The 26,811-nt window shown below is 49.7% G+C and overlaps 1 protein-coding gene across 1 annotated transcript in view; it reads left to right on the plus strand.

Annotated features, from left to right (window-relative positions):
• DNAH6 (dynein axonemal heavy chain 6) overlaps window positions 1-26,811 on the plus strand; it is a 2,460,712-nt gene that overhangs the window by 1,997,248 nt on the left and 436,653 nt on the right. Inside the window, exon 62 of the mRNA XM_086961829.1 lies at window positions 19,920-20,055. Coding sequence (XP_086817955.1) covers window positions 19,920-20,055 — 136 coding nt within the window. The remainder of the gene's footprint in view (window positions 1-19,919; window positions 20,056-26,811) is intronic.

Genomic DNA, 26,811 nt, shown 5'->3' on the forward strand with positions numbered 1-26,811 from the left:
ACGTCAACAATTAAGAACAACAATGTCCACTACGACACAATTTGACTATTTTTCCTTAGTTTTTATTTAGTCATCATTTATGCTTGGTTTGCCTTGATTTCCAGAGTAGGTGCTAAAATATCTCTGTTTTATAAGCTGGATTTTAATTGCCAGATTTTCCCTTTTGACTTGCATTGATTACTCCTGGGGTTCCTTAAGGAGCTCCCGAGTCTTTTTTTTTTCCTTAAATATATTTTTATTGCAGGAAGTAGCCAAAATTACATGTCGGATCAGCAATACATTTGCAGGAATAAAAGAGTAGATACAGCCGATCCCCCGTGAGAAAATGTCATGGGTACACAGCCATTCAGCCCACAACCCAAGGGTCGGGCGGCGTCTTCTTATAGAGAACACAGGGTGGGATCTGGTAGAACGTCGAAGCTGATCCGGATAATCCCACGGGCTTCATCTGCTTTTCTAGATCAACCTAACAGAAAAAAAAAAAAAAAAAAAAAACCTCCCCCCCAACAGCCCAATGATTCAACTCCCTCCCCCCACCCAACCCCGCCATCAGTGTGTAGCAGTATGTGTAGGAAGAGCCTATGGGAAAAACCCCAGATGACTGTATTCATATCCGTATCGTGGATGTTTATCGGGACTCAGGTTGTGCTGCATCTTCACCCTCGGAATCGCTGGAAGCGCAATAATCTCTAAGGGCCTGCACTAACGTCTCCCATTCCAGAGCTGATTCTAGCGCTCTCTCATTGTGCTGCCGCCTCGCCAGTTGGTATCGCATAGTGCTCTCCCCCGCAGCCCACTTCAGAAGTTTGCTGTGCCATTTAGCCCCCGTCGGACCAACTCTTGCCTTCCAATTCCTGGTTATCTCCCGTTTAGCGAGGACAAGCCCCAAATCAATAAATTTACTCGAAATTTTATTTTTAGGGGTATGCGGGAACCAGTGTAAGAGCCCCACCGCCGCGTCGACCGACAAAGTTCTCCCCTTTACCCTATTTAGAGTATCCTCTATCAAAAGCCAATATGAGGACAGCGCCGGGCAGGACCACAACATATGAAGGAGGTCCGCCTCAGGCGCTCGGCATCTGGGGCAATCTGCTGAATCCGTGGCGAAGTACTGCTGAATCTTCGCCGGGGTCAAATAGGCTCTGTGGAGTATGTAAAAATGGACTAGTTGGAATCGGGCATGGCGTACTCCCTTCAAGGCTCGGCGCATGAGTTGTGACCAGGTCGTCTCCGGTATCTCTTTCCCTATGTCGGCCTCCCAACGATTCTGCAGGGTGGTGAGGGGGGGCAAGCCCTCGTTAATCAATCTGTTATACAGGCACGTGACTGCCTTGACCGTCCCCGCGGACATCATAACGTACTGGCACACCGGAGACGTAGGCGGTTCCTCTAGCCCACTTTTCCAGTGCGTCTGAATCGCTCGGACCAGAGCCGTGTGCAAGAGGAAGTCGCCTCGGGGAACATCGAAACGGTCCAGAATCTCTTGGAAGGGCAGTAACACCCCGTCCTCATAAAGGTCCCCCACCAATTGCAATCCCGCGTCTTCCCACTGTCCTAGGCGTGACCAGTCTCCCCCGTGAGGCAGGGCCATCAGCATCCCCAGCGGTATTTCTGGTGCATACGGAAGCCTTAGCTGTCCCCGGGCGTGGGCGCGATTCCAGCATAATCTAATGGTCTTTTCTTCGAGCGTCAGGTCCTGCAGGGCCAAACGCTGGCGCAGTGCGATGAAGGAGATAACATGCCTAGGCATCCCCGTACCCCTCCCAATCTCCGGGCCACGAAACTCCCTCGCGACCTCCTGGTTGAAGGTCTGCAATTGCGCCGCCAGGTAATGTTTCTCAAAATCCGGCACCGCAAGGCCTCCCTCTGACTTTGGTCTCATCAGGGTCTTGAGAGCCACTCTCCGGCGGCCCGAACCCCAGAGGAACCCCACCACCATGAATCGCAATAGCCGAAAGGTGGCCGGCGGGATCCAAATCGGAAGCGCTCGAAAGTAGTAGAGCAACCGGGGAAGTGCCACCATTTTCAATAGAGCAATCCGCCCTGCCACCGAAAGCGGCAGGGTAGCCCAAAATTCCATACTACCACGCAACACGCGAGTACAGCGGGCTATGTTGCCATCCAGGAGGTCGGTGGGGTCGTGGTATATGTATACCCCCAGGTACTTGAGGCAGCTGGGTTCCCACCTAATTTCTCTGCTGATGTCAGGTCTGGGCGTTCCCCTGCGAACCGGGAACAGACAAGTCTTGGCCCAATTCACACGAAGGTCCGAGACCTCCCCGAAAGACGTCAGTGCCGCAGCAGCCCCATTCAAAGCGGCATTCGAGTCCTCGAGGAAGAGCAGCAGGTCATCAGCATACAGCGAGATATAATGCAGGCCAGATAAGGTCCGCAAACCGCCGAAAGAGACCCCGGATCGGATCAACAGCGCCAGTGGCTCCACCGCTAGCGCGAAGAGTAATGGGGACAGAGAGCAACCCTGTCTCGTGCCTCGTTCTACTGGATATTGTTGGGAAATCAGCGGGCCCGCTCTCACCCTGGCCGACGCCGAGGCATGAAGCACCGTGGTCCACCTGACAAAGCCCTCCCCTAGACCAAAGCGTAGCAACACTCTGCGCAGGTAATCCCATTCCAAACTATCGAAGGCCTTTTCCAGATCAACCGAAAGGACCACCGGGCACGGGGCTTCTGTGTGCTGTTCCCCCAACAAGCGAAACAACCTGCGAATATTCATGGTCGTGTTACGCTTGGGAATGAATCCTGCCTGGTCCTCGTGCACTAAAGAGCGCATGTGCCCTAGCAGCCTCAATGCCAATATGCTGCTTAGGATTTTATAATCGACCGTCAACATTGATAACGGTCGGTAAGACGCCGGGTCAGTTGACTCTCTACCAGGTTTGAGGAGGGGAACTACTAAGGCCTCACACATCGAGCCGGGGAGACGACCCAAACGCTTAGCCTCTCTGTAGACTATCAACAGTCGGGGCGCCAATAGGTCAACGTAGGTGGAGTAGAATTCGACCGGAAGTCCATCCAGGCCCGGGGTCTTATTCCTCGCCATCCCTTTAATGGCACTACGGATTTCTCCTAGTTCGATGTCGGAGCCCAGGGCCTTCGCCACATCGGGCTCCAGCGCTGGCATCTCTAAGGGTTGCAAATACTCATCAATCAGGGCGGGGTCTCTGGTCGGGTTACTGCGATATAGCCGTTCATAGTAGCGCTGGTAGCAGCCTAATATCTCCGGCTGGGTGTGCACCTCAATCCCCTCCGCCGTGCGCATGGACGTCGTCAGAGAGGTCCGGCGCGTGGGATTGGCCAGCCATGCTAGCAGCGCGCCCGACTTATCCCCCTCCGTGAGCGACCCAGTGGTGTAGGCCTTATAATCGAAGCAGCGCAGTTTTTCGACTTCCGCCGCCACCGGCTCCCTCGCCGCCGCCGTACGCTCCTGGAGTTCAGGATGACCGGGGCGGCGAAGTTCCATCTCACGGAGCTTCCGATCAGCCGTGGTCAGGTCATCAAAGATGACACGTCTCATGCCCACCTTCTTAGAAATACAATAGCCCCTGACCACTACCTTAAACGCGTCCCATTCTGACGCTCTCGATCCAGCGGTGCCCCCATTGGTCGCAAAATAATCAGAGATTTTGTCCTCCAGGTTCGCCCTAAAGACTATGTCCTCTAAGATCTCCGGGCGCAATTTCCAGGTGGGCACACTAGGGACCCCGGGAAACCAACGGAAGTCCGATAGGAGGGGGTTGTGGTCCGAGATGGTCCTAGTCAAATATTCAGAGCAGACCGCTGCGGACACCAACTCCGCCGATCCCAGAAACCCATCCAGTCGCACTTGCAATTCATGTAGGCCTGAAACATAGGAATAGTCTCTAGAGTCGGGGTGCTGTGCTCTCCAGATGTCCGTGAGCCCCCAGTGCGTCTGCCATTCCTTCCTCCCTTTAGCCACTCGGCGGACTGGAGAGTCCGCGAGGGGACGGTGTGAGCGGTCGGCCTCCACGTCTACTACTGAATTAAAATCACCACCTAACAAGAGGGTTCCCGTGAGAAAGTGGGCCAATGAGCCCGATAACCCGGAGAGGAAGGCAAGCTGGTCCACATTAGGTGCATAAATACAACAAATATTCAGGTCCCTACCCCCCAGTGTGCCTGAGATAGCCACATATCGACCCTCCGGATCCACCACCGATTTTGTAACCTGAAAGGGAACCCCAGCCCTGATCCATATTAGCGCCCCCCTCGCGTAAGCTGAGTATGAAGTGTAGAAGACCTGCCCTCTCCATCTACGCTGCAGCGCCGCCCCTTCCGCCTTGGTGAGATGAGTCTCCTGCAGCAGCGCTATCTGCACCCCTCTACGCACTAGATAAGCGTGAACCTTGTGACGTCTAGACATAGTGTGAAGCCCTCGTACATTCCAAGTGATGCATTTCACATTAGCGATTTCAGCCATTGTCCCACATTGTCTGTCCCGGGCTTTCCCACCAAAGCTCAAACAAAAAACAAGCGACAGTCAAGTCAACACTGATGGCGGCCATCTTCCCCAACAAAGACCCAACACCCATCTGAAACAAACCCCCTCCCACCCACCCCAGAACAGGACCCAAATAGCTCCATCTAGTTCCCATCCAAACCGTGTCCCCAACAACCCCCCGATCCCCGACTAATCCTGCGGTCGCCACCGCAGGGGAGCCTTAAGGGCTAGGTGCGGGCCGGGCGCCAGTAATGGGCCTTCGAGTCTCGGACTACCGAGACTAATTCGAGCCCTAAGTCAAAAAAGCGTCAGCTCGATCGGGGCCCCCCAACCCCCCCAGCGGATCATGGCATCAATCGCCTCCCCTACAACCCCCGCTGCAAACCCCCACCCAAATGGAAGTAGCTCACCCAGTCATCCCTGCCCGTCCAGCATGCCCTCAGCCGAGTCTGGAGCAACCACTGGCAAGTGAACACTATCGGTCTCTGACTCCTCTGTGTCCGTCTGCGCCCCCTCACCACCGGGTTCCGATTCTTCAACAATGGGGCCGCTTTGTGAACCAGACAGATTAGATACCATCTCCAGTACTCCTCGCCGCTCCGCCATTGTCTCCACAGTCGAAGGCTTGCCTGGTCTTGGAACGACGTTATTGTCCAGGTTCCATAGCCAACTGGGATGACGAGCCGAAACCATCTTTGCCAGCCCTATATAGTTCGAGCCAATTACAGACTTCCTCCGGGGTATCAAAGAACTGGGTCTTGTCGTCAATGATAATACGGAGCCTTGCAGGGAAGAGGAGTGAGTACTGGATACCCTCGCTCCGGAGCTCGCGCTTGACCGCCAGGAAAGAGGTCTGTTTTCGTTGGGTCTCATACGTATAGTCCGGGAAAATGTTCACCTGGCTATTCTCCACCTGATAAGGGCCATTATGCCTGGCGGCGTTGAGGAGCAGGTCCCTGTCCCGAAAATGCAATAAACGCGCCACCACCGGACGTGGGGCGCGACCCTGTTGCGGCGGCCTCGCCGGCACCCTATGTGCCCGTTCCAGGGTGTAGAAGGAGGACAGACCCTCTGGAGCTACCGTGTCCCGGAGCCAAGCTTCCAAGTAGGCCACCATGTCGCCATCTTCGATCTTTTCCGGCAGGCCCACCACCCGAATATTGTTCCGTCTGTTACGCCCTTCAGCGTCCTCCGCCCGTTTTTCCAAGGCATCGATCCGGGACAGGGCATCCTTCATTGTCGCGGCCACAGTCTTCTGTGCTGGCTCCAGAACCTTCACTGAGTTCTCCACCTCCTTAACTCTGTCCGAGAGCTTGCCGTGGTCCGCCCTGAGGAGGCCCAAGCTCGTCGCAACCTGGGCGATGTCTTGCTGTAGAGCTGATCGCGTGTTTGCGATCGCCTCCAGGACCCGGTCGAATTGTTGTTGTAGGCGGGGACCACCAGAGCTCTCCGGGTCCGAGGCAGCCGGGGTGGCCCCTTTGGGCCCCCTTGGTTTCCCCATGGCGGCTGAATCTCGTGGAGGAAAGTTCAGCAGAGTCACTACCAAGCGTGGGCGTCGACTACGGCACTCCTGGTACGTGGCCGTTGTGCAGAGGGCCGCCGATCGTCTTCGCCAAGGCCTACCACTCCTCCGACTCTTCGGGCCGTGCCACCGCCGTGTCACCGGACAACGAGGGGGAGGCGGGGGCGATCGGCGCCAGTCCGGGTAGGCCCGTCGGGTCGAGGAAGACCTCGAATGAGAATCACCAGTGCTGCCGGAAACTCTATGGCGCCAGGTCGCCGTGCTGCCCATGAAGTGCTCGGGGCTCTGGCAGGTACAGGCACGCAGTGGGGGGCAGCCGGGCGTTTCTCGCGGCATCGTCGTTCCACTCAGGGCCTCCGTTCATCCCTGAGTTGCCCTCGCCGAAGATTCGACCAACAACCCGTCTAGGGATGGCCACAGTGCCCAGATCCTTCCAAACCATCAACCGGACAATCGTTTCTCGGGGGGATAGGATGCGGAGAAGATGCATGGAGCTCTGCTAGGCGTCCACGGGTCTGGGGTCTCGGCAAAGCCATCGAGAAGGTCCGGGCGCCATCTTAGGCTCCGCTCCGCGTTCCTCGCAACTTCGCTTTTTCGTCGGAACAACCGGTTTTCGAGTGTCTCCGGGTGTCCCAGCAGGTCCCCTCTGACCCGATCTTCGGTTTGTGGGGGTCGGGGTGCCCCGCGGTCCCTGATCTGCAGTCCCGGAGCCGAGCTCTCAGGCGACCATCGCCATCGGCGTCCAAGCCACGCCCCAAGGAGCTCCCGAGTCTTGCTGAGAAGTTCAGCAACCCCAGCACTTACAGGGTTGCAGGCCTAAACCCACTCACAGAACCCTGGGGTATTGCTGCTCATGTAAATTGTTGCCACCAGGCCTGCATTTTAAAAATGTTAAAAGAAAAAAAAAACAGTAACAGTGACCCCAGAAGAAGTTTCTTTTTATTTCAAGAACCAGGCTCAGAAGCTTGTTAGTGCATAAACCTTAGTAGTTTGCTCTTCCATGATCTGGTTAACATAGATCTTGATACATGCTAATAGCAGTCAAAAATATTGACTGATACAATAACTTTGCTTTTTAGAGCTCGGAGTTTTTGGCTTGACCAATGCTTACTTTTAAAGGTTGCTACCCTTCTGTAGTTTCTTTATTTTCTGAAACGTCCCTGATTGCCAAGATGGAAGTTCCCTTTCCATTTTACTGGTGTGGCATACAGACTACAGGCGCTACATGAAGTTCAAGCAGCGCAGAAGTACGTTACAACCAAGTTAGCTACATACAAGTCATCAACTTAGAAACCTCCATAATAACTTCCTAGGAGGAAACATATGTATTTCTAATTTGAATTCATAATGCTTGCATGTCCAACAAGCATTTGCAATGCAATAGGTCTCGCATTTAAGTGATTTTGAGCTATTGGCATTGTAAATACTGCCTTTTATTTATGTGTTTGTTTTTAAAACATAAATAAAAGGCATATTTTACAATGTCGATAGCTTAAACTTGCTTAAATGTGAGATCTATTGCCTTGCAAATGCTTGTTAAAATCTGTTGTACTTGCGCGTAGGTCCATGTTGTCATAAAATGTTACTGTTATTTACAATTTAATCTGTTTCATGTATATATCTTATTTCAAATTTTTATGAATTGTATATATTTTATGCCTGTTTTGTAATGTGTGTTGCTTTTATGGATGCTCATCGCTTGTGAATAAAGTTTCTTGAATTGAATGCATTTATTTTTTATTTAATTTCTTTTATAGTTTTTTTGTTCCTAATGTAGGGTGTCAGATCACTTTACATCACAGACACATTTACATGAGACAATGCATCATTAAATCAATGAACTGTAAATGATACATCTGAAAGAGACAATTAGTTATAGATTCCTCACCTTAGAATTACCCCAAGGTGTCAGACTGGTTCCGGAGAATTTTTCTTCAGCAGTACCCCGTTGTGGTTGCCGAAATGACATCACAGTACCTACTACGCGCGCTGACGTCAGTTCTTTTTTTCTTTCCCGCCAGCCAGCGCAGATCTGGAGAGAGCAATACCTCAAGTCACTTCTTGACTCTCTATTTGCAACTTTTTGTCGACAACTTTTCGAGTTGTTCGACTCCTGGTGCACGCAGGGATGTCCCGTCCTCAAACCGGCTTGCAAATCCTGTTGCAGATTGGTGTCGGTAATGGCCACTCATCTTGGGCGCCTTTGGTGTTTGGAGCGCGACCAAGACCTGTGCCGCTCGAGGTTCCGGTCGAGAGGGAGGTCGCGGGACCGGTCGCGGAGTCATCACCACCATTCCTCATCAAAAACTTTGTCTTCGGGTAAGTCAAAGCACAAAAAGAAGGCAAAGAAGCACCGTCACTCTTCCCATTTTTCTTGTCCGTCAGCCGATGCGACGTGGGTTGAGGAGGTTCATCATCCGGCTCCGCACGCAGAGCCTGTTGGGTCGACTCTGAGCCTCCCTCCCTTCCCAGACGCCGGGAAGACCCCTGCTCAACTTCGTAGTTTTAAAGAAGCCCTCCATTCGATCTTTTGGCAGCCCGATCCTGCCCACGCACCATCGGGCCCCGCAAACTCAGCTGGGGGCTCTAGGCCTTGGCTGCCGGCAGCTTCAGCTTCGGCACCACAGGGCCCCCAGAGATCCCTGCCTGGATCCGGATCGGCGTGGGTCAACCTTGTGACACCTCCTCCGGCTCTTAATCCAGTGGCGACACCTCCGCCTCCTCCGACATTGGTTGTGTTCCCAGCCAATGTTGACCCCAGCCTCCCCCTCGATGTGGACATGGAGCCGGACCAACGTTGGAACCGGAACCAACCTGTACTTTTGTACCACTGTTCTCCCCTGGTGTTCCCTATAAATGTAAATGTAAATGTAAGGTGTTTTGTAGCGCGCTCAATTACTACCGGAGTATCCTGGCGCGAATGACCGCTGGGGAACCCGTCCTGGCTTTCCCTGTGAGATGGTCCCATGCTGGGTATCTCCAAGGTGAAGCCAGGCATCCCCGGCGTCTGTGGGGGGCCGTTGTAGAGATGAGGCAAGCTTAATGCCCAGAGTTACCGAGTGTGATCACTGCCCAAAGTGGGCACCGAGGCGAGAATTATCAGTCCGCTGACCCTGGTCCTCGACCCTGCCGCGTCGGGAATCGAACCCTGGTCCCGGGCCGTTCTCAGCCTCTGGGTCTGCCGCCTCTAACCAGTGAGCCACACCTCTCTCTATAGCCCTGAGTGGCTACCAGAGGAGGGTGAGGAGGACTGGGAGGGGTCTGTGGACCCTCCGGCAGACCAGTTAGAAGAACCGGACTGGAGAGAGGAGTTGGGTGAGGCCAGTGGTCTGGACGCCTCCCCAGACCTTGCCATGCTATCTCCCCCTACCGTGGGAACAGAGGAGGGTGCTTCATACGCAGTGGTGTTGTGTAAGGCGGCTGAGGCCTTAAGCCTCGAGCTTCCTACGGTGGCAGTCAGGACTAACCTCCTGACTGAGGTGCTTCAGCCAGCAGTGGCCTCCTCGGAGCCCCTGCTGCCATTAAATGAGGCCCTCACGGACATCGTTTTGGGCATTTGGTACAAGCCTAACACAGGGGCTTCGGTAGATAGGATGATTGCCGAACGCCATCGCCTGTCCCCGGGCGAACCAGTTTTCCTCTGTAACACCGAAGCCCTGAGAGCTTTGTCATCCAAGCATCGAATTCCAAGGACGGACTCCCTACCGCACCACCTGATAGGGAATCCAAGAAGCTGGACCACCTTGGGAAGAAGATGTTTTCTTCCTCCAGCTTAGGACTGCAGTCGGTGAACACTGCATGTCTCTTGGGCCGTTACTTCCACTGGGTATGGGATTCAATCATGCAGGGGCTGCCACAGTGCTGGGATGGGGCCCGGGCCGTGCTCTCCTACGCAGTTGACTAAGGGAGAGATGCAGTGAAGTTCACCATAAGATGTGGCTGGACACCACCGACTCATTAGACAGGACGACGTCAACGTCAGTAGCACTGAGACTCTATGCCTGGTTGAGGTCCACTGGCTTTTCAGGTGATGTCCAAGCTACGCTTTTGGACATGCCCTTTGATGGCTGTCGCTTGTTTGGCGACAAGGCAGACAACGTGCTCAAGCTCTTTAAGGCTCCAGGGCTACAGCCAGATACTTGGGCCTCGCTTCCACCTCCCACTCACTGCAGTCTGCTTTTTGTCCCTTTCGTGGCTACAGAAGGGGTGCTTTCCATTTTTCGCCCAGAGCCAGAGGCCTGCGCAAGCTATCCAGCCTCTGCGCGGCGGGCACGTGGATCCCACGGTCATGGGTCTGGGGGACAGCGGGCTGGCCAGTCCACCAGCACCCCCTCTGTAGCAGCCTCCAAACCCTCCTACTCCGACCTTTCAGGGCCACCATTCGCCAGGATCCGCCAACACCTCCCCCATTGGCTCAACATCACCTCAGACAGGTGGGTTTTGCAGGTAGTCCGAAGGGGCTACTCCCTCCCCTTCAAGACTTCCCCTCCATCCATGCCACCTCAATTCCATCGAATGTCGGAGGATCACTTGGCCCTACTCTAACAGGAAGTTATGTATCTCTATGGCCAAGGGAGCCTGCCCCAGAAGTATGTTGTGATTGTTATTCCCACTATTTTCTGGTGCCCAGGAAGGAAAAAGGCCTGCGTCCTATCTTGGATCTCAGGAATATCAACCGTTTCCTCCGGAAGGAGAAGTTTAAAATGTTGACACTGGCTCAGGTCCTTTTTGCCCTCGACCCTGGAGATTGGATGTTAGCGTTGGCCTTTGCAGGACGTTTATTTTCACATCCCCGTCCTGCCAACCCATCGGCATTGCCTACGGTTCACGGTAGGCCAGGAGCATTTTCAGTTTACTGTGCTCCCATTTGGCCATACCAGTGCCCTCGGGTGTTCACAAAAGTGATGGCAGTAGTCGCAGCTCATCTGCAGTTTCAGTCTTCCCCTATCTTGACGACTAGCTGTTGACAATTATTTTTTAGCACATAATGTATCGAGAACAGTGGGAAACAGGGGTGGGTTCTTTGGATCATGACTGTTTTTATATTTGCTTTTGTATCAAAGATTTTAACTGTTTTATCCATGAATGAACTGTAATCATGTGTATATCTGTATATTTGTAAATTTTAATATGTATAATGTATGTATGTATAATAATGAATTTTGCATTGCTTTTATGGTTTTTATTAACCGAAATAAAGATATTTGACTGACTAGCTGTTGAAGGCGAGTTAGCCCCAGGCTGTCCTCTACCACCTCCAGACTACGGCTGACCTCCTGCATTCACTGGGGTTCACCATCAACGTGCCGAAGTCACACCAGAATCCCTCTCAGAAGCTCCTTTTCATCGGAACGGTTCTGGACACAGCGCAGTTTTGGGCGTATCCTCCCGAACAACGACTCCTGGATATTCGGTCTATGATTCTGATCTTTCAGCCTCTATCCCAGGTTTCGATCAGAATTACCCTGAGTCTACTGGGCCTCATGGCCTTCTGCTGGTGGACTATGCCAGGTGGCATATGTGGGCTCTGCAGTGGGACCTGAAGTTCCAGTGGGCACAGCATCAGGGGAATCTTTCCGATGGCGTCCAGATCTCGGAGGGCACTGCACACCAATTGCAGTGGTGGTGAACAAACCAGGATTGGGTCAATAGCAGGTCCCTCTCCCTTCCCCAGCCAGAGATCACAGTGGTGACAGATGCATGGCTTCTAGTGTGGGGTGGCCATATGCGAGAGGCGGAGATTTAGGCCTCTGGTCTCCCTGGCGGAGTCCGGGATCCACAACAACCTTCTGGAGCTGCAGGCGATCCGTCTTGCACTGAAGGCATTCCTTCCTTCTGTCAAGGGGAGAGTAGTGCAGGTGTTCACGGACAACACCACTGCCATGTGGTACTGCAACAAACAGGTCGGGGTGGGTTCATGGACCCTATGTCAGGAGACACTTTGTCTCTGGAAAGTGGCTGGAACATCAGGGCATGTCCCTGGTGGTACAACACCTGGCAGGATCTCTGAACATCAAGGTGGAAGAACTCAGCCGCTGATGCATGATGGATCACGAATGGCGTCTTTATTTGAAGGTGGTGCAAGGTCTCTTTCAGCGTTGGGAAGAGCCTTGGTTAGATATATTGGGCACCGAAAAGAACGTGCAATGTCAGCAGTCCTGCACGTTGGAATTTCCAATGCGGCACTTGCTTAGCGACGCTTTTCTTCGCAAATGGAGTTGCGGTCTTCTATGCGCCTTTCCGTCTATACCACTTCTACCCAGACTGCTGAAGAAGACCAAGCGCGACCGGGCCCAAGTCATTCTTGTGGCCCCGGACTGGGCACAAAGAATCTGGTATCCTGCGCTCTTGCACATGACCATTGATCCTTCAATCAGACTGCTCCTTCGGAAGGGTCTTCTGTCGCAGTAGCAGGGAACGGTCCTCCAACCGAACCTGTCCAGCTTCTAAGCATGAGTGTCGATCCTCCCATCAGACTGCCCCTTTGGGAGGATCTTATGTCACAGCAGCAGGGGAGGGTTCTCCACCCAAACCTGTCACCTGTGCACCTCCATGCCTGGAGATTGAGCGGTGGCAGTTTAAAGTTTTTGACCTTCCTCCTGGAGCCTGTAACGTTATCTTGGCAACCAGGCATTCCTCCACCAAAATGGTGTACGCCTGTATATGGAACAAATTTGTGGCATGGTGTGTGCAGCAAAGTCTGCGGATCCCCTTTCTGCCCCCCTTTCAGAGGGTCTCCTCTTCATTCTTACTTTGACCCAGCAGGGCTCTTCTCTGGCCACTCTAAAAGGCTATGTTTCGGCCATTGCGGTATCCCTTCGGCTTCCTCACCAGCCTTCTCTTTTCAAGTGTCCTATTGTGAATTGCTTCCTTAAGGGCAATACTCACTTGTTTCCTCCAGTTCCTTTTGTAATGCCCCAGTGGGACTTCAACCTAGTTCTGACCTATCTTATGTGTGCTCCTTTCGAGCCGCTACATAACTGTCCTTTCAGACTTCTGACTCTTAGAACTGCCTTTCTGGTTGCAATCACCTCTGCTCGCAGGGTGAGTGAGCTTCAGGCTCTATCTTCTAAACCTCCTTTCCTGGCTGTTTATCCAGACAAGGTTGTCCTTCGCACTAGGCCTTCTTTCCTTCCCAAATTGGTTACCTCTTTCCACATAGGACAGACCATCACTTTGCCTACCTTCTTTCCATCTGCATCTTTCCAAGGAGGAAAAGAGGCTCCACCGTCTGGTTCGAAAATGTGCACTTTCATTCTATCCAGATCGCAAAAAACAATTTGGATCGATGACCAGCTCTTTGATGGATATGTGGCATCAAGAAAGGTTCAGGCTTTGCAAAAAAGAACCATCTCCCGATGTTATGTTATGCTAATTATTTTATTAAGCGCGACTGTTACCCTTGGATGTCCTGGCGCTAATGCTGTCCTGAGGAGGGGAGCGACTGAGGAGGAGACTAGAACAGCCAGGTCTTAAGCATTTTCCGGAACAACAGCAAATCGGTGCTGTTCCTCAGAAAAAAGGGAAGCTGGTTCCACACCTTTGCAGCACCTACTACAAAACTTTTCCCACCCCAGCGAACTCTTTTTACAGGTGGGACTTTAAGCAGTTTTTGAGCCGATGAACATAGCGGTCTAGAAGGGGTGTACCATTGAAATTGTTTCTGCAGGTAGCGTGGTCCTTGATTATGAAGTGATTTAAAAACTAGACATAGAGATTTAAATTGCACTCGTTGCCTTACTGGCAACCAATGAAGTCTCCGGATTCATTAGAATTAGATGGGTCGTTCTTTACATCAAAATCTGCTATTCCTTAACGAAAGAGGAACGTCCAGTAGGGTTGCATGCCCATTCCACCAGGGCGAAGGCAGCCACTACTGCTTTAGGATGTGGGGTCCCCCTTCATGACATCTGCCAGGCAGCTAAGTGGGCTTCCCTGCACGCGTTTACTAAACACTACTACCTGAACAGCCAAGTCCGGAGAGACGGCTACTTTGGCTGTTTAGTTCTCCAGGACTTCCTGGTGTGAACTTAGTTCGCAGACACACCTTTTGGGTTGGTATTGCTGGGGTATCTATTCTAAGGTGAGGAATCCATAACTAATTGTCTCTTTCAGATGAACAAGTTACTTACCTTGGGTAATGATATATCTTTAAGAGACATAGATTAGTTATGGATTCCTCACCACCCCACCCATCCTCCCCATTCTGCAAACTGACTTCTAGGGTAAGGGACTTCCCTTCAGGGCCCTAGTTTTGTGCACCAATTGTCAGTGCCTTGCATGGCTCTGCGCTTCTTGCATGGAATGTTGTGTAAAGTACTGACGTTGGCAGGCGGTGTCTAAGTAGATACTGCAATGTCATTCAAGCAGCTACGACGCCAATGACGAATGTGGAGTCGACTAACGCGCATGGGCAGTGCTGAAGAAAAATTCTCTGGATCCAGTCTGATACCTGGGGGTAATTCCAAGGTGAGGACTCCATAACTAATCTATGGGCCCGATTCACAGAACTAACTTAAGACAAAATCCAAACCTTACTACCATTTTGGTATTCACTGAAGGCACTTACTCATTTTGGTATTTACAGAAGGCACTTTCTCATTTTGGTATTCACAGAAGACACTCATCAATTAGTAAGTGCCTTCTGTGAATACCAAAATGAGTAAGTTACTCAAAAGGAGTAAGTTACTCATTTTGGTATTCACAGAAGGCACTAACTCATCAATGAGTAAGTGCCTTCTGTGAATACCAACATGAGTAACTGCCTTCTGTGAATACCAAAATGAGTAAGTGCCTTCTGTGAATACCAAAATGAGTAAGTGCCTTCTGTGAATACCAAAATGGTAGTAAGTTTAGGATTTTGTCTTAAGTTAGTCCTGTGAATCGGGCCCTATGTCTCTCCTCGTTACCAAAGGCAAGTATTTTGTTCTTCAGCCAATGAGGGTTATAAGGTGTGGCAGTCACAGTCACATATCACCCTACTGGTAGATTTTGTTTTAATAGCACTGAGTCTAGAGAAACAAAGTCAGGATTTAGAATGTTATGTAGTTGTTTTCTGCCTATTCCTATTATTAATTTTTACCAACCTTGGAATAAAAAAAGATTATGCAAAAACATAAAGTTCTAAATGGATGCCTTGTAGTTTGCGTGTAGCTCCTTGATTCCGGCTCATAGTTCACTGTAGCATGCCAGAAGGATTGTGACTTACTAACTGAAAGTAACAAAGGGATCTCTGTGACAAAACACGCAACCTACTGAGTGATCTACACAAAATGGAAATCTGAAATCTGCATGTTACAAGTATTGCTTTGATTAACTCCGTAACCTGCTTTATGATGAATGTGTCTAGGCAACACATAGATGTAGATATAGAAACAACACAAGAAAATTGACCTTATGTCACCATTAATATTATTAGTGTCCTCTACAAATTGTGGGGCCCACAATGACTCTCATGCTCAGTATAGTAGCAGGCTAGTGGGAGGGCGAATCGGCAGAGGGTGATTCCATTCCTCCATTTGACAGCCAAAGCCCTAACCATGAGAGCTACTTTAGGGAAGTCAAGAAAGTCAAGCACTGTGTAGCTCAGTTGTGTATACTAAATGGGTACATATAAAAAAAGCAAGCCCGAGTTTCTGTGGAGGAAATCAGCACTGCAGTAGGGTTCGAACTCAGGTCTGCATGCCTCCCACGCTGCACTTTTTCCTGTGGTGGCTTTTCCTCTTTGATTATGCAATTTGCGTCTCCCAGGGTGAAAGGGAGATTACTTTTTCGCTTCTTGGTCAGCACCATCAATCAATGGGACCGGATGCCAGCCTATTCTTTTGGCTTTTTCTGGTAGGAATTAGATGCTTAAGTCCCTATAATGTTATGGCGTGCATTTATGAAGCTCTTAATCCCATAGAGGGTGGCACCAGAGATCCACAACCTCGATTTGCAAGATTTATCATGCATGCACCCTGTGATGTAAATGTAATAGGAAAGCAAGACAACTAATTGCTAATTTGTGTTACGACCATCTCCAGAAGTGCAACAGAAGCACCTGCAGCCTGTAGTGAGTGTGAGGTCGCCACCACTCCTAAGCCCCGTTTTTAGGTCGAGGACCGCGCACTGCGAAGCAGTGTGCAGAGTCCGAAGAAATTATGTTTTCAGGTTAGGGGGGCTTGAACCCGCCCCTCTCCTCCATTGGCTGGCTTCCTAAACGGAGGCCAGCCATTGGAGGAGAAGGGCATCCCTCCATTCAAGCCCCGTCTCTTTCAGATTCGGGGCGTGTTTTTTGCGTTCTTTCACCCTGTGACGTCATCCGACACAAAATTTCTGATGTTTGCGGACGCCATTGTTGCCCGGAACATCCTCACTGCCACTCCAGGTAAGTTTTCTTCTGCCCCTGTGTTCTTTCCCGTTCTCGCTTCGCTGTCTTCCCCTTCTGTCTTCTCTGCTTCTGTTTTCATTTCTTTTCTTGTCTGCCATTGGTTGTGAAATGTTTGTATCCCTGCTTCTATTGGCCCAGCGGTTTTTCACCTCCTGTTTGGCACTACCGTTGGCTCACACTAAATTTGTTCCGTCCCCTCTCGTGTTTCCATTGGCTGTGAGTATCTTCCAGTCTACCTCCGGGACTTTCCCATTGGCTGCTAAGGGGCACAGACGATCGGGCCTGGTTCCCGCTTTCGCAGTCACTCACGCTGTTTCTGTTGTGCTGTTTTCTGTGCATCCGGGCTCTCCCGGTGACCCGCAATGTGACCCTTGGCACGACAACTATGGCGGAGGTAAGGCATAAGGTCCAAGTATACCAATGGGCATGTTGTGCGTATCTTTCTCAGTGCACACACTGTCCCGGCAGCTGCCGGTGGAGGGCAGGGAGGCCCGGCAAACCTCCACTACGGCACTCGCAGGCAGACCGATAACTTGTTGCTTCCAGTGCACAACTTGAGCATTTTATAACCCGGCATAAGCAAGATGCGAGAGCAGCGTCCCTGCTCCGATCATCTGCTGCAACGCGCGCCCAATAGTCACTGCGGAGTGGGACCAATCTGTTTCTGTGCAGAGCTGCGAATGCCATCGAGCCCCACCCGTTCTGCCGTACGTTGCAGAGGGATTTCATGCGTAGTATTTGCTGATCCATAATGTCTGCCCCCCTGTAGTATGCTGGGAGAGTTCCTACCTACCTTAATGCTTATGTACCGCTGCCCAATGACACCCTCTTCCGCTTTTCACTGAGAGCTGCCTGTACACTGCTACTTTGTATCTGCGCAAGCCCCTCGCCAACCACCGCCTTCACCAACGCTAGGGGTTGCCCAAACTTCTTTCCGCCTCTGCATCCTTTGAAAGAGGAAGAGAGGCTCCACCATCTGGACCCAAAACATGCGCTTTCTTTCGATCTGGATCGCACAAAACAGTTCCGGGGGATGACCAACTCTTTGTTGGCTACGTGGGTGCCAAGAAAGTTCGGGCTGTACCCACCGAACCATTTCTCAATGGGTCGTTTTGGGTATAAAAGCATGCTATTCTCTGGCCAAAAAGGAGCCTCAAGTGGGGCTACGTGCCCATTCCACCAGGGCGACAGCAGCCACTACTGCCTTGGGAAGAGGAGTTCCTCTACATGACATGTGTCAGGCAGCTACCTGGGCATCACTGCACATGTTTACGAAACACTACTGTCTGGACAGCCAAGTCCGGAGAGACGGCTTCTTTGGCTGTTCTGTTCACTAGAAATTTCTGGTGTGATCTAGGTTTGCAGATCCACCACTGGGGTGGGTATTGCTGGGGTATCTATTCTAAGGTAAGGAATCTATAAATAATGTGTTTTTTTCAGATGAACAAGTTGCTTATCTTCGGTAACGATATATCTCTAAGAAACATTAGTTATAAATTCCTTACCGCTGCACCCATCCTCCCATTTCTGTTAACGGATTTCTAGGGTTAAGGATATCCTTTCAGGTCCCTAGTTTTTTGCACCAGTGGTCAGTGTCTTGCATGGCTCTGCGTTTCTGGCGCGGAAAGTCATGTACGTAACTGACGTCAGCACGCGAGGGCGGCATCTAAGTAGCTACCGCGATGTCATCCCAGCAACCACGATGCCAACGACGGACAAGGAGCTGACTGACGCCACCTTCCGATGCGCAGAGGGACTGCTCATGAAAAAACTTTCCAGATGCAGTCAGACGCCTGGGGAAAATTCTAAGGTAAGGAATCTACAACTAACTAATGTTTCTTACAGATATAGCGTTACCAAAGGTAAGTAACTTGTTCGTCAATACATGTCTGAAGACACTTTTGCTGTTGGACACTGGACTCTGCTGCTGGAACGAGCCAAGAACCAAGACTAGAGTGCTCCTGGTAGGAAGATTCTTGCTGCAACTTTGTCTCCATGCTCTTCCATTTTTCAGCAGCTATATGGCCGTGCCTCCTCCTAAGACTCCCATAACTGTACATTCATACAAACAAGAAGGAATCTTTCTGTATTGGCGTCACTCCTCTGCACCCGCAGGCACCTCAACATTGTTGACAACTGATCTGCTGATCCTGCTGTCCCATGGACAACTCCCAGCTCTGCAACAGAGGTGGCGGTTTCTTGGCGCCCCAGAGGTCTGACTAGTCTTCCCTGCAACTTGGGAGACTGCAATCTCTCTCCAGCCGACCTGATCCACATCCCTGTGCACTGTGTCTGTTTGTCGTTGCCAAGGCTTGTCAACTCACCTGACTGAACATCTTCGAGCGCCAAGAAACTCCAACCTCAAGCATCACACTGCTCCAAGGGTGTCGTCCTCCCTGTCTCCTGCAACGTGGGCATCCACCTTCTATGTGCTGCTGAGTCATCTTTGTGACTCCCTGTGCATGCTACCAGAGGGTCATTCTGGGGTCTCATTCTTTTCCTGCTGGCTCTCTTGCGTGCTGAGGCCGGCCCGGACTTACCCTTTCTGGGTTAGTCCCAAAGACCTTGCTGGTCTGCAACAAAGCATTATTTCCTGCACCCCGACTGTTGTGTTTACCAAGTCTTGTCGGTGGGCCTGCCGGCCACTGACCATCATGCATTTTTTGACCGTCATGGGTCAGCTCTTGGATGGCTCTTGTGCTCCTGCATCTTCACCTGGGCTCCACAGCTGCAACATCAAGAACTGCATACTACAGCAAATACCTCTAATAAGGGGTGACATCATGTTCCTGCTCCTCCTGGACACCTCTGGGTGGTTTGGACTCTGTCCCCTCTGTTTTAGGCACTTCTCGACCAGAGTACATGTTTGGTCTCCACCGACCTGGTCCACGAAACGCTGTAGTCACCGGACTTCCAAGATGCTCCACAGATGTTAACGGGAGGTTCCGACACCAAATTTTACCTATGCACTTGGGCTCCCTGATGTAGGTATCCTGGTTCCATAGTTATCATGGGTGGGGAGACTGTCCAACCTTCCTTGATGCAACTGGTTTCCTCTGGGTCCTTTGAATGTTTGACCCGGTGTAACACCTCTGCACCCGGACATCTGGGGGTCTAGCTATTAATGTTGTGTTTAGTAAATACAGACGTCTTTTGGTGTGGTTCTTTCTTTTTTGTAAGCTTCACTGACTGACTATGTGGCAATGTACCTGCTTTACACCCTCCTGAATAAGCCTTAGCTGCTCTCCTCAGCTAACCCTTGAGAGCTTTGGTTAACCGGGATCAGTACTAGTATCACTAAGATGTGCCTGGACTCAGTACACAGTGCCCCAACAATAGGTGTACACCACAAACTGAGCCAGCCTCCTACACTGAGGTCCCCTCAAGTTGGTAAAATGATGGAGTCTACCTCCTAATAATATCAGAGGTACGATGGTAAGTAATTATTTATTGTTTGTGTTTTCAGGTTTTGTTCAACTTTCAAACTAAAATTGTCAAAATGTGAATTGTCAAGATTATACGAATAATTATTTTTTCTTTTTCAGGCACGTCCAGCCAAACCTGATGTTCCATGGCTTTCAGTGACCTTATGGCACATTTGTTGTGATTTGGAAGATAGCCTTTTGAGTTTCAAAGGAATTAAGGAAAGCATACTATCCACACCTATTTTTATCCAATTAGGTAAACTGTTAATTGCATATATTGTGATAATACCAATGCAGTGGTATGTTTTCCTATCCCCTTTCTCTATAGCTACAAGTCAGCACTCAGCCCAGCACTAACACATATTTTTCTAATTCTGATGGCGTAGTTTGAAGGCTCAATCATGTTTTGTTGTAGAGGACTGTTTTAATCACCCCATAGAGGCTACACAGCAAAAAAGTTATTATAAGCTTAGAAAATGTGTGATTGTGATTTCACCACCGTAATAATATGTAACCCTTGGGTACGTCCATTTACAGAACAAAATGCTACTGTACAAAAGATACACTTCACGGTAAAATAGTTCCACTGTGGTATCTATAGAAGAGTTACGGGTTTAGAGACAGATGTGATGGAGTACCTTGTCAATCAAACTGTCAGTCCACCTCCCCTATTTAGAGTTGGGCAGATCGTCAGTTTTCTGTTGGCGGTGACTTTGTTGGCTCTGCCAATCGAAGTCTTACCTCACTGAGTGCTCCCAAACTTGGCAGAGCTGAACAGTATAAAGACAAATAATTACCCACATACTCAGGTGGAGGTCATTAGATATTTGTTTTTCAAAACAAAGTTCACTTTGGGTGGCCGCCCAATAAACCTTTAGTACTTTTAGAGGAACTGAAGAAGTCTTGAAGAGACTCCACCCCAGGCCCTAGAATGTAGATCCACCTGTGCGTGAGTGAGCATGAATAGCAGAATTAAACCCTGGGGGAGGGAGAATGGGAGTAAAAAAGAAACAAGCATTTGCAATGCAACAGGTCTCGCATTTACAAGAGTTTGACCTATTGGCATTTACAATGCCAATAGCTTAAACTCTCGTAAATGTGACACCTATTGCATTGCAAATTTTCAACCTAAAAATACATATCCCTCATATGTCAACCTATAGGAGTACAACACTGAGTTTGACTAATACAGTACTCTTGAGTAGCTTACGTCGATAATATGTGTAGACATACAACACTGTGAAAAAAACTCTTGCAATACATCAGTAAATCTATTCATCCTTCTACCCTTGTTTCACATAACGCAGCAGTCATTTCTGCATTCAGGTAAAACATATGATGACAGCATTAAAGTATAAAAATAGTGCATCTGCACCGAATGAAGACCGCAGTGCTGAGAGACTGCGGGAAGCAAATAAACATTGTAGTGGCAGCATTTGCATTGTATTGCAGCTAAAAAAAAAAGAAGTTGAAACACAGAGCACACCAGATACACACTGCTCTGAAAGAGCACACCAACAACAGTGGTCTGCATGGCATCCTCACAATGTGAACTTCAATCACACCATACAACAAAATACTTGTGATGCGCACAGACAAGTAAACACAGCATGGCAAGAAGACAGTAGCAAACAACTCATCTAATCGTCTGAAAACTTTGCAGATGTTAATAACAGGAACTGCAGAGACAGAGCAAAGATGAACAGCTTTGTAACGTACAAAGGTAGTACCTACGCAGCTTCTGTAGTACAGATTTGTCCCCACAGAGTACACGAGCAAACGAAAAACGACGGCAATGTACAAACTTTGCCCTGCAGACGTATGTTCTGGTACGTTGAGTGTTTATATGGACTATAGCCGCAGCAAAAACTCAAGATGCAGAAGTCTGTCAGCGCACACAGACAACAGTTGCAAGGTATTGGTGCTGCAACTGACATTCGATATGTAGTGCTGGCGCTGCATACATACTCTGTAAAGCACAATTACTGTAAAGAAAACAAATGCCGGTTTGGCCTCAAACACAAACAGCGCATGCATGCACAATCTGCCAACGCAAAACTGTCACAGCACCGCTTGGTCAGATGCACAATCATAACAACGCACAAAGAGTGCGAAGCCTAGCTGGGCACATCCAGGTGTTGCTCCTCACTGAAATTAGTTGCTCTCTCACACACCTTATAGACTGTGTCGCAAGAGTCTGATAAGCGACACGGATGCTATATGTTGACTCATGGCCAGGTAAGCTATCCTGGTGCCTTCAACTACTCAACCTATTGGGTCCATACAACTGACCTGCTGGCCTTCCTGCAGAGGATCACTAACCCGGACTGACTTCCTCAACCCAATCATTCGACCATCAGCTGCAGTGCACACCCTACTGTCCCAGCACCCGCGGCCTGCGGTGACGTTACAGAAGCTGCTTCCAGTCTAATAGACATCTGACATGCAGGTGAGCGCTCTGCAGCACACGGTGGTGTAACAAGATGTCTGAAATTCTAACTGCGTTTACACACAAAACAAGTACTAGAAGGCAAATGTTGCTTACATTCTCTGCCTCTTTACTCAACCTCTCTTTTGTATTACGTTGGCCCCGACAATCATCTGCCTGCCCTTCAAACCACCTCGATAAGGAGATACTAATTCCATAGAGACTTCAGTTTCAGCACCAGATAACTTTTGTACAGTGGTTCCCTTCCCTCAATGTCTGAGCAGCAATGCCAATGTGCCAACTGGAACAGAGCTAGCCAGTCCCAGCGTATTAATCAATAGCAGTAGGGATTATGGGATTTGTAGTTTCATATTATCCAGTATAGGCCTCCAAGTCCCGGAATGGTACGCTTTCGTGACTGAAACTATTACACTGGCCTAAGGTGCGCATGATGACATGGGTAGAACAGGTTGCAACTCTGCAATATATTGTGTTTCAAATCACAGTTAAATACCACCGGACAACTGCGATCTTCTTCAGCCAGCAGTGCTTTGCACATTGAGCCTTCTAAGTATATCTATAAGTAAACGCGAAACCAAAAGTCTGGAAGTTGATTGTGATGTTGGCAGAAAGCCCAGGGTTGATTGAAGCTGCCACACAAATAATGATGTCACTTGGCAGCCATACTTCATCAAGACAGTTATTTAGTGTCTGGGGTCATAGAATAAAGATATCATTGTTTTTAAGAAAGGCCCTATTTAATTGAATTTAAACACACTGTTTTCCATGTGGCTCAAGTGGTCAGACATCAGTTGCCATGCAAACCCTAGCTACCCAACCGCACAGCCTCGGTGACGGTACAGATGCTGTTTAAAAAGAAGAAAAATCCAGCAATCCAGCAATCTTAACCCGTAATGCCAGCCCTTTCCTGGCATCTCTGAGACCTGGAAGTCTTGTGCCAGATGCACCGCCAGATCAAGGGCTTATGCAGCTAGAGTTGACTAAGACTCTCTGCCTGTATGAACCTAGGGTTTACCTCTGTCTCTAAATAGAATCCGGAGGTTGGCTGGGCTGGAGCACCAATGATTTGCATCAATATTCTTGCTTCGCTAAACTGAAAATTACCCCTTGAATCTCCAGCAGCATCCGTTTGTGGAAAGTTCAGCATCCCAAAGTAGTCTGCTCATCCCCACGCCTCAAAGGCTGTGACAGTCCATTGCCATGCTAAGCCTAGAAATGTGCTGCAAAACTTGGATCATGACCAATTGTAGTAGGTAGGCTTAGCATATTGTGCGCACTCGCAGGAGTGATGCACATTGCACTAATCGAGGCAACCCTTATGGTGATTTTAGTGGTCTTTGATATTCATAGAATGCTCTCAAAGTGGTAGCTGTGGAGAGCAGCCATCAAGCTTATCTTGAAGGAGTGTAAATCAGCTTGTTTTACCACATTAATCTACAGTGTAGATTAGAATAAAAAGAACCACACAGTGTTTATAAAAATAAGTCTACTTATTACACAACACAATCACTAACACATTGGTATATAACAAATAGAACAAATATGCACTGGTCTACAGAGGGAGACCAATCTATATGCTAGAAAAGTGGAATGTGAACTGCAAGGAAGAATGGGACCTGGACCAGAAGACTCAGAGGAGCTGGGAGCACACAGAACTAACCTAGGTGAGTACCCAAGAACCCCACAGAGTGGAAACATAGCCACGTGCCCAATGGACGTCTATGTAGAAGTCGTGGTTGCAGTTTTAAAGAGGAAGGACCTTTTCCAGAGGACCCAGAAAAAAACCCTTTGGAGGACGGAAGTCTGGAGAGTCACCCCGCCCGTGGATGCCACAGAAACCAGTTTACCTGCACAAGGGAAGCCTGGAGCATAGGGATGAAATTACATCGGAACTTCCTATTGACAACAAAAAACGACTTTGGAGAAAAGGTCTCTGGAGAAGTTTGTGAAGATATATGGTGGATCCAAAGGTGGATTCAGGAAGAGGCGAACCTACAAGCAAGGGGACAAACTCTGTGCCACTCTGAGGTGACCAGGAGGCATGGCAGCACAATACCCAGCCTTGGCACGGACCCCAAGAGAGGACGACAGGAGCGACTGACATCAACTTTGTTGCGGTGCCTGCAGATGGAAGGGGAGGGACTCCTTCACTCCAACTGAGATTTCTTCGGATGGCCTTGATGCATGATGCCCACAGGTCTTCTAGAGAACCTGAGCAAAGCACAGACACAGACGAGGCAGAAGACTTGAAGTACAGTGGGACCATTAGCAGCAAGAGTCTTTCTTGATGCAGTCTCAGTTCTAGTCGAAGTTCAACAAAGTCCAAGTGTACAGGTGGTCGAAGAGCATTTCGATTCCAGAGGTGAGTCTTGTTCCACCATGAATCTGAGAAGCCACCCATGGGCTAGCTCTTTAATACCCCTGGAAAAGGGTTGGAACGACTCAGGGGTCCCTCCCAGAGGATGGCCTGGACAGAGGGGAGGATAATCCCTTGTCCTTTGTCGAATTTCATGCCAGAGTAGCAACCAAGGGTTTCTGAATGGCTCAAATCAGAGTATGTAAGGAGGGCACCAGATGTGCCCTTTAATACATTCTGGTGGGGCTGAAAAGCAACCCCACCCCTGCCCAAAATGCTCAGTCCTGTCTGGGAGGTAGTCACACCTACCTGTGACAGGAAACCTATTGTTCTACCTTCCCCTGCTCAAGCTCAGCTCAGCAGCAGGAGGGCAGAATTGTTTCTGTGGTTGGCAGCAGCACTAGCTTATTGGCCGACCCGAAAAGGCTGTAACCGGGAATACACATTAAGGGGTGTCAATCTGGACCCATAAGCATTAACACATCTTCAGTAGTACCCAGTAGGGCCCAAGAAAGCTCTGACCTGAGTCTGGGTAGGGGAGCAATCCTGTCCATGATGGTGGAATTTTGGTCTCCAATGGGTTAACTTGGCCTCCCGTACAAGGTGGCCCAAGTACACAACCTTGCTCTGCCCTATCTGGCACTTACTGGCCTTCATAGTGAAGTCTGCCTTTTGCAGGGCCTCAAATACATTTCTGAGGTGGACTAGGTGATCCTCCCAGGTGGAGCAAAAGACAGCTATATAATCTAGATATGCTGCATTATAGGCATCTAGACCAGTTAGGACTTAGTTCACCAGCCTCTGAAATGTGACAGATGTATTTTTCAAACCAAAAGGCATCACAATGAATTGATAATGCCCACTGAGGCTTGAAGATGCTGTTTTTGGTTTGGCATCATCGGAGAGTCTGATTTTCCAAAAACCATCAGTCAGGTCAAACGTATTGAGATACTTGGCAGAGGCCAGAGTATAAATCTGTTCATCTGCCCTTGGAATTGGATGGTCATCAGCCCTAGTGACTGCATTGAGGCCTCGGCAGTCCACACAGATCCCCATCTCTCTCTTACCTTTTTAGGTGTGAGGTTTTGGCACAAGGACTACAGGACTAGCCGAAGGGCTATCGGAAGGCTAAATGACTCCCAACTTCAGCATCTTTTGGACCTCAGTAGATGGTAGGGTGTGGTAAGCGTATAGTTAACATCATACTCTTGCGACATAGCTGTTATTTAGCTAGACATGAATTCAGTACCTCTTTCTGACGAGACTTCCTTAGGGAAATCAACTTTGAAATAGATTCCCAGGAGGGCCGTGGCCACTACAGGAGTTGTAGTACTGGACCTTAAGGGATTAGCCATTTGGATATCTAGTTGCATGGTCCCCCACCATTAGGATAAAACTATGCCCAGATGCTGTTTGAGGGTTTAAGGGACCTACAGTGTCTATCCCTACCCTCTCAAAAGGAACCCTAACCACCGGTAGTGGGATTAAGGGGGCATTTGTAGGGCCACCTGGATTACCACTGGCTTGGCAGGTGACACAGGAGTGACAAAACTCCTTCATATCTTCAGACATGTGGGGCTACAGAAAGTGAGGGACAAGTCCGTCCCAAGTCTTCCTTTGCCTAAGATGTCCTGCAAGTGGAATGTTGTTTGCAAGGGTCAATAAGAATCCTCTGTACTTGTGAGGTATGACCAATCTCCTGGTGGCACCAGACTTAGGGTCTCTACTCTCAGAGTACAGGAGCCCATCTTTCCAATAAGTCCTATGGGACCCACTGGCAATTTCTGCTTCCTCAGCAGCAGCCTGCTGTCTGAGTTGTTCAAGAGAGGGGCAGACCTTCTGCTCCAGACTCTAGTCTTTCCCTTGAAGGTCTCCCAGCCCCTAGCAGCTCTGCCGTTTCTGGCCCAAGCTCCTCTGGGACAGTTCCTTCACAGGTACTGAGATCATCTCCCTCAGGAAACTGATTCTGAGTAGGAGTCTGAAAGGAAGATACATCTTTACCCTTCCTTCTCCTTCTCTTGGGAACTGGCAGGTGTATTGTTTCAGGATCCAGGGCTCCCTCAGTACCTAATTTCGTGCCCTGAACCCTAGTAACAGCAAAGACACTGGCTGAAATTTCTTTCATTTCTGCCTAGGTCCTAAACTCCACTTCAGACCAGGCTGAAGTTTCCAAATCATTACCCTGCAGACAGTCCACAGGTAGGTCT

This window comes from Lissotriton vulgaris, chromosome 3_1 (genome assembly GCF_964263255.1).
Source record: "Lissotriton vulgaris chromosome 3_1, aLisVul1.2, whole genome shotgun sequence".
Lineage (NCBI taxonomy): Eukaryota > Metazoa > Chordata > Amphibia > Caudata > Salamandridae > Lissotriton > Lissotriton vulgaris.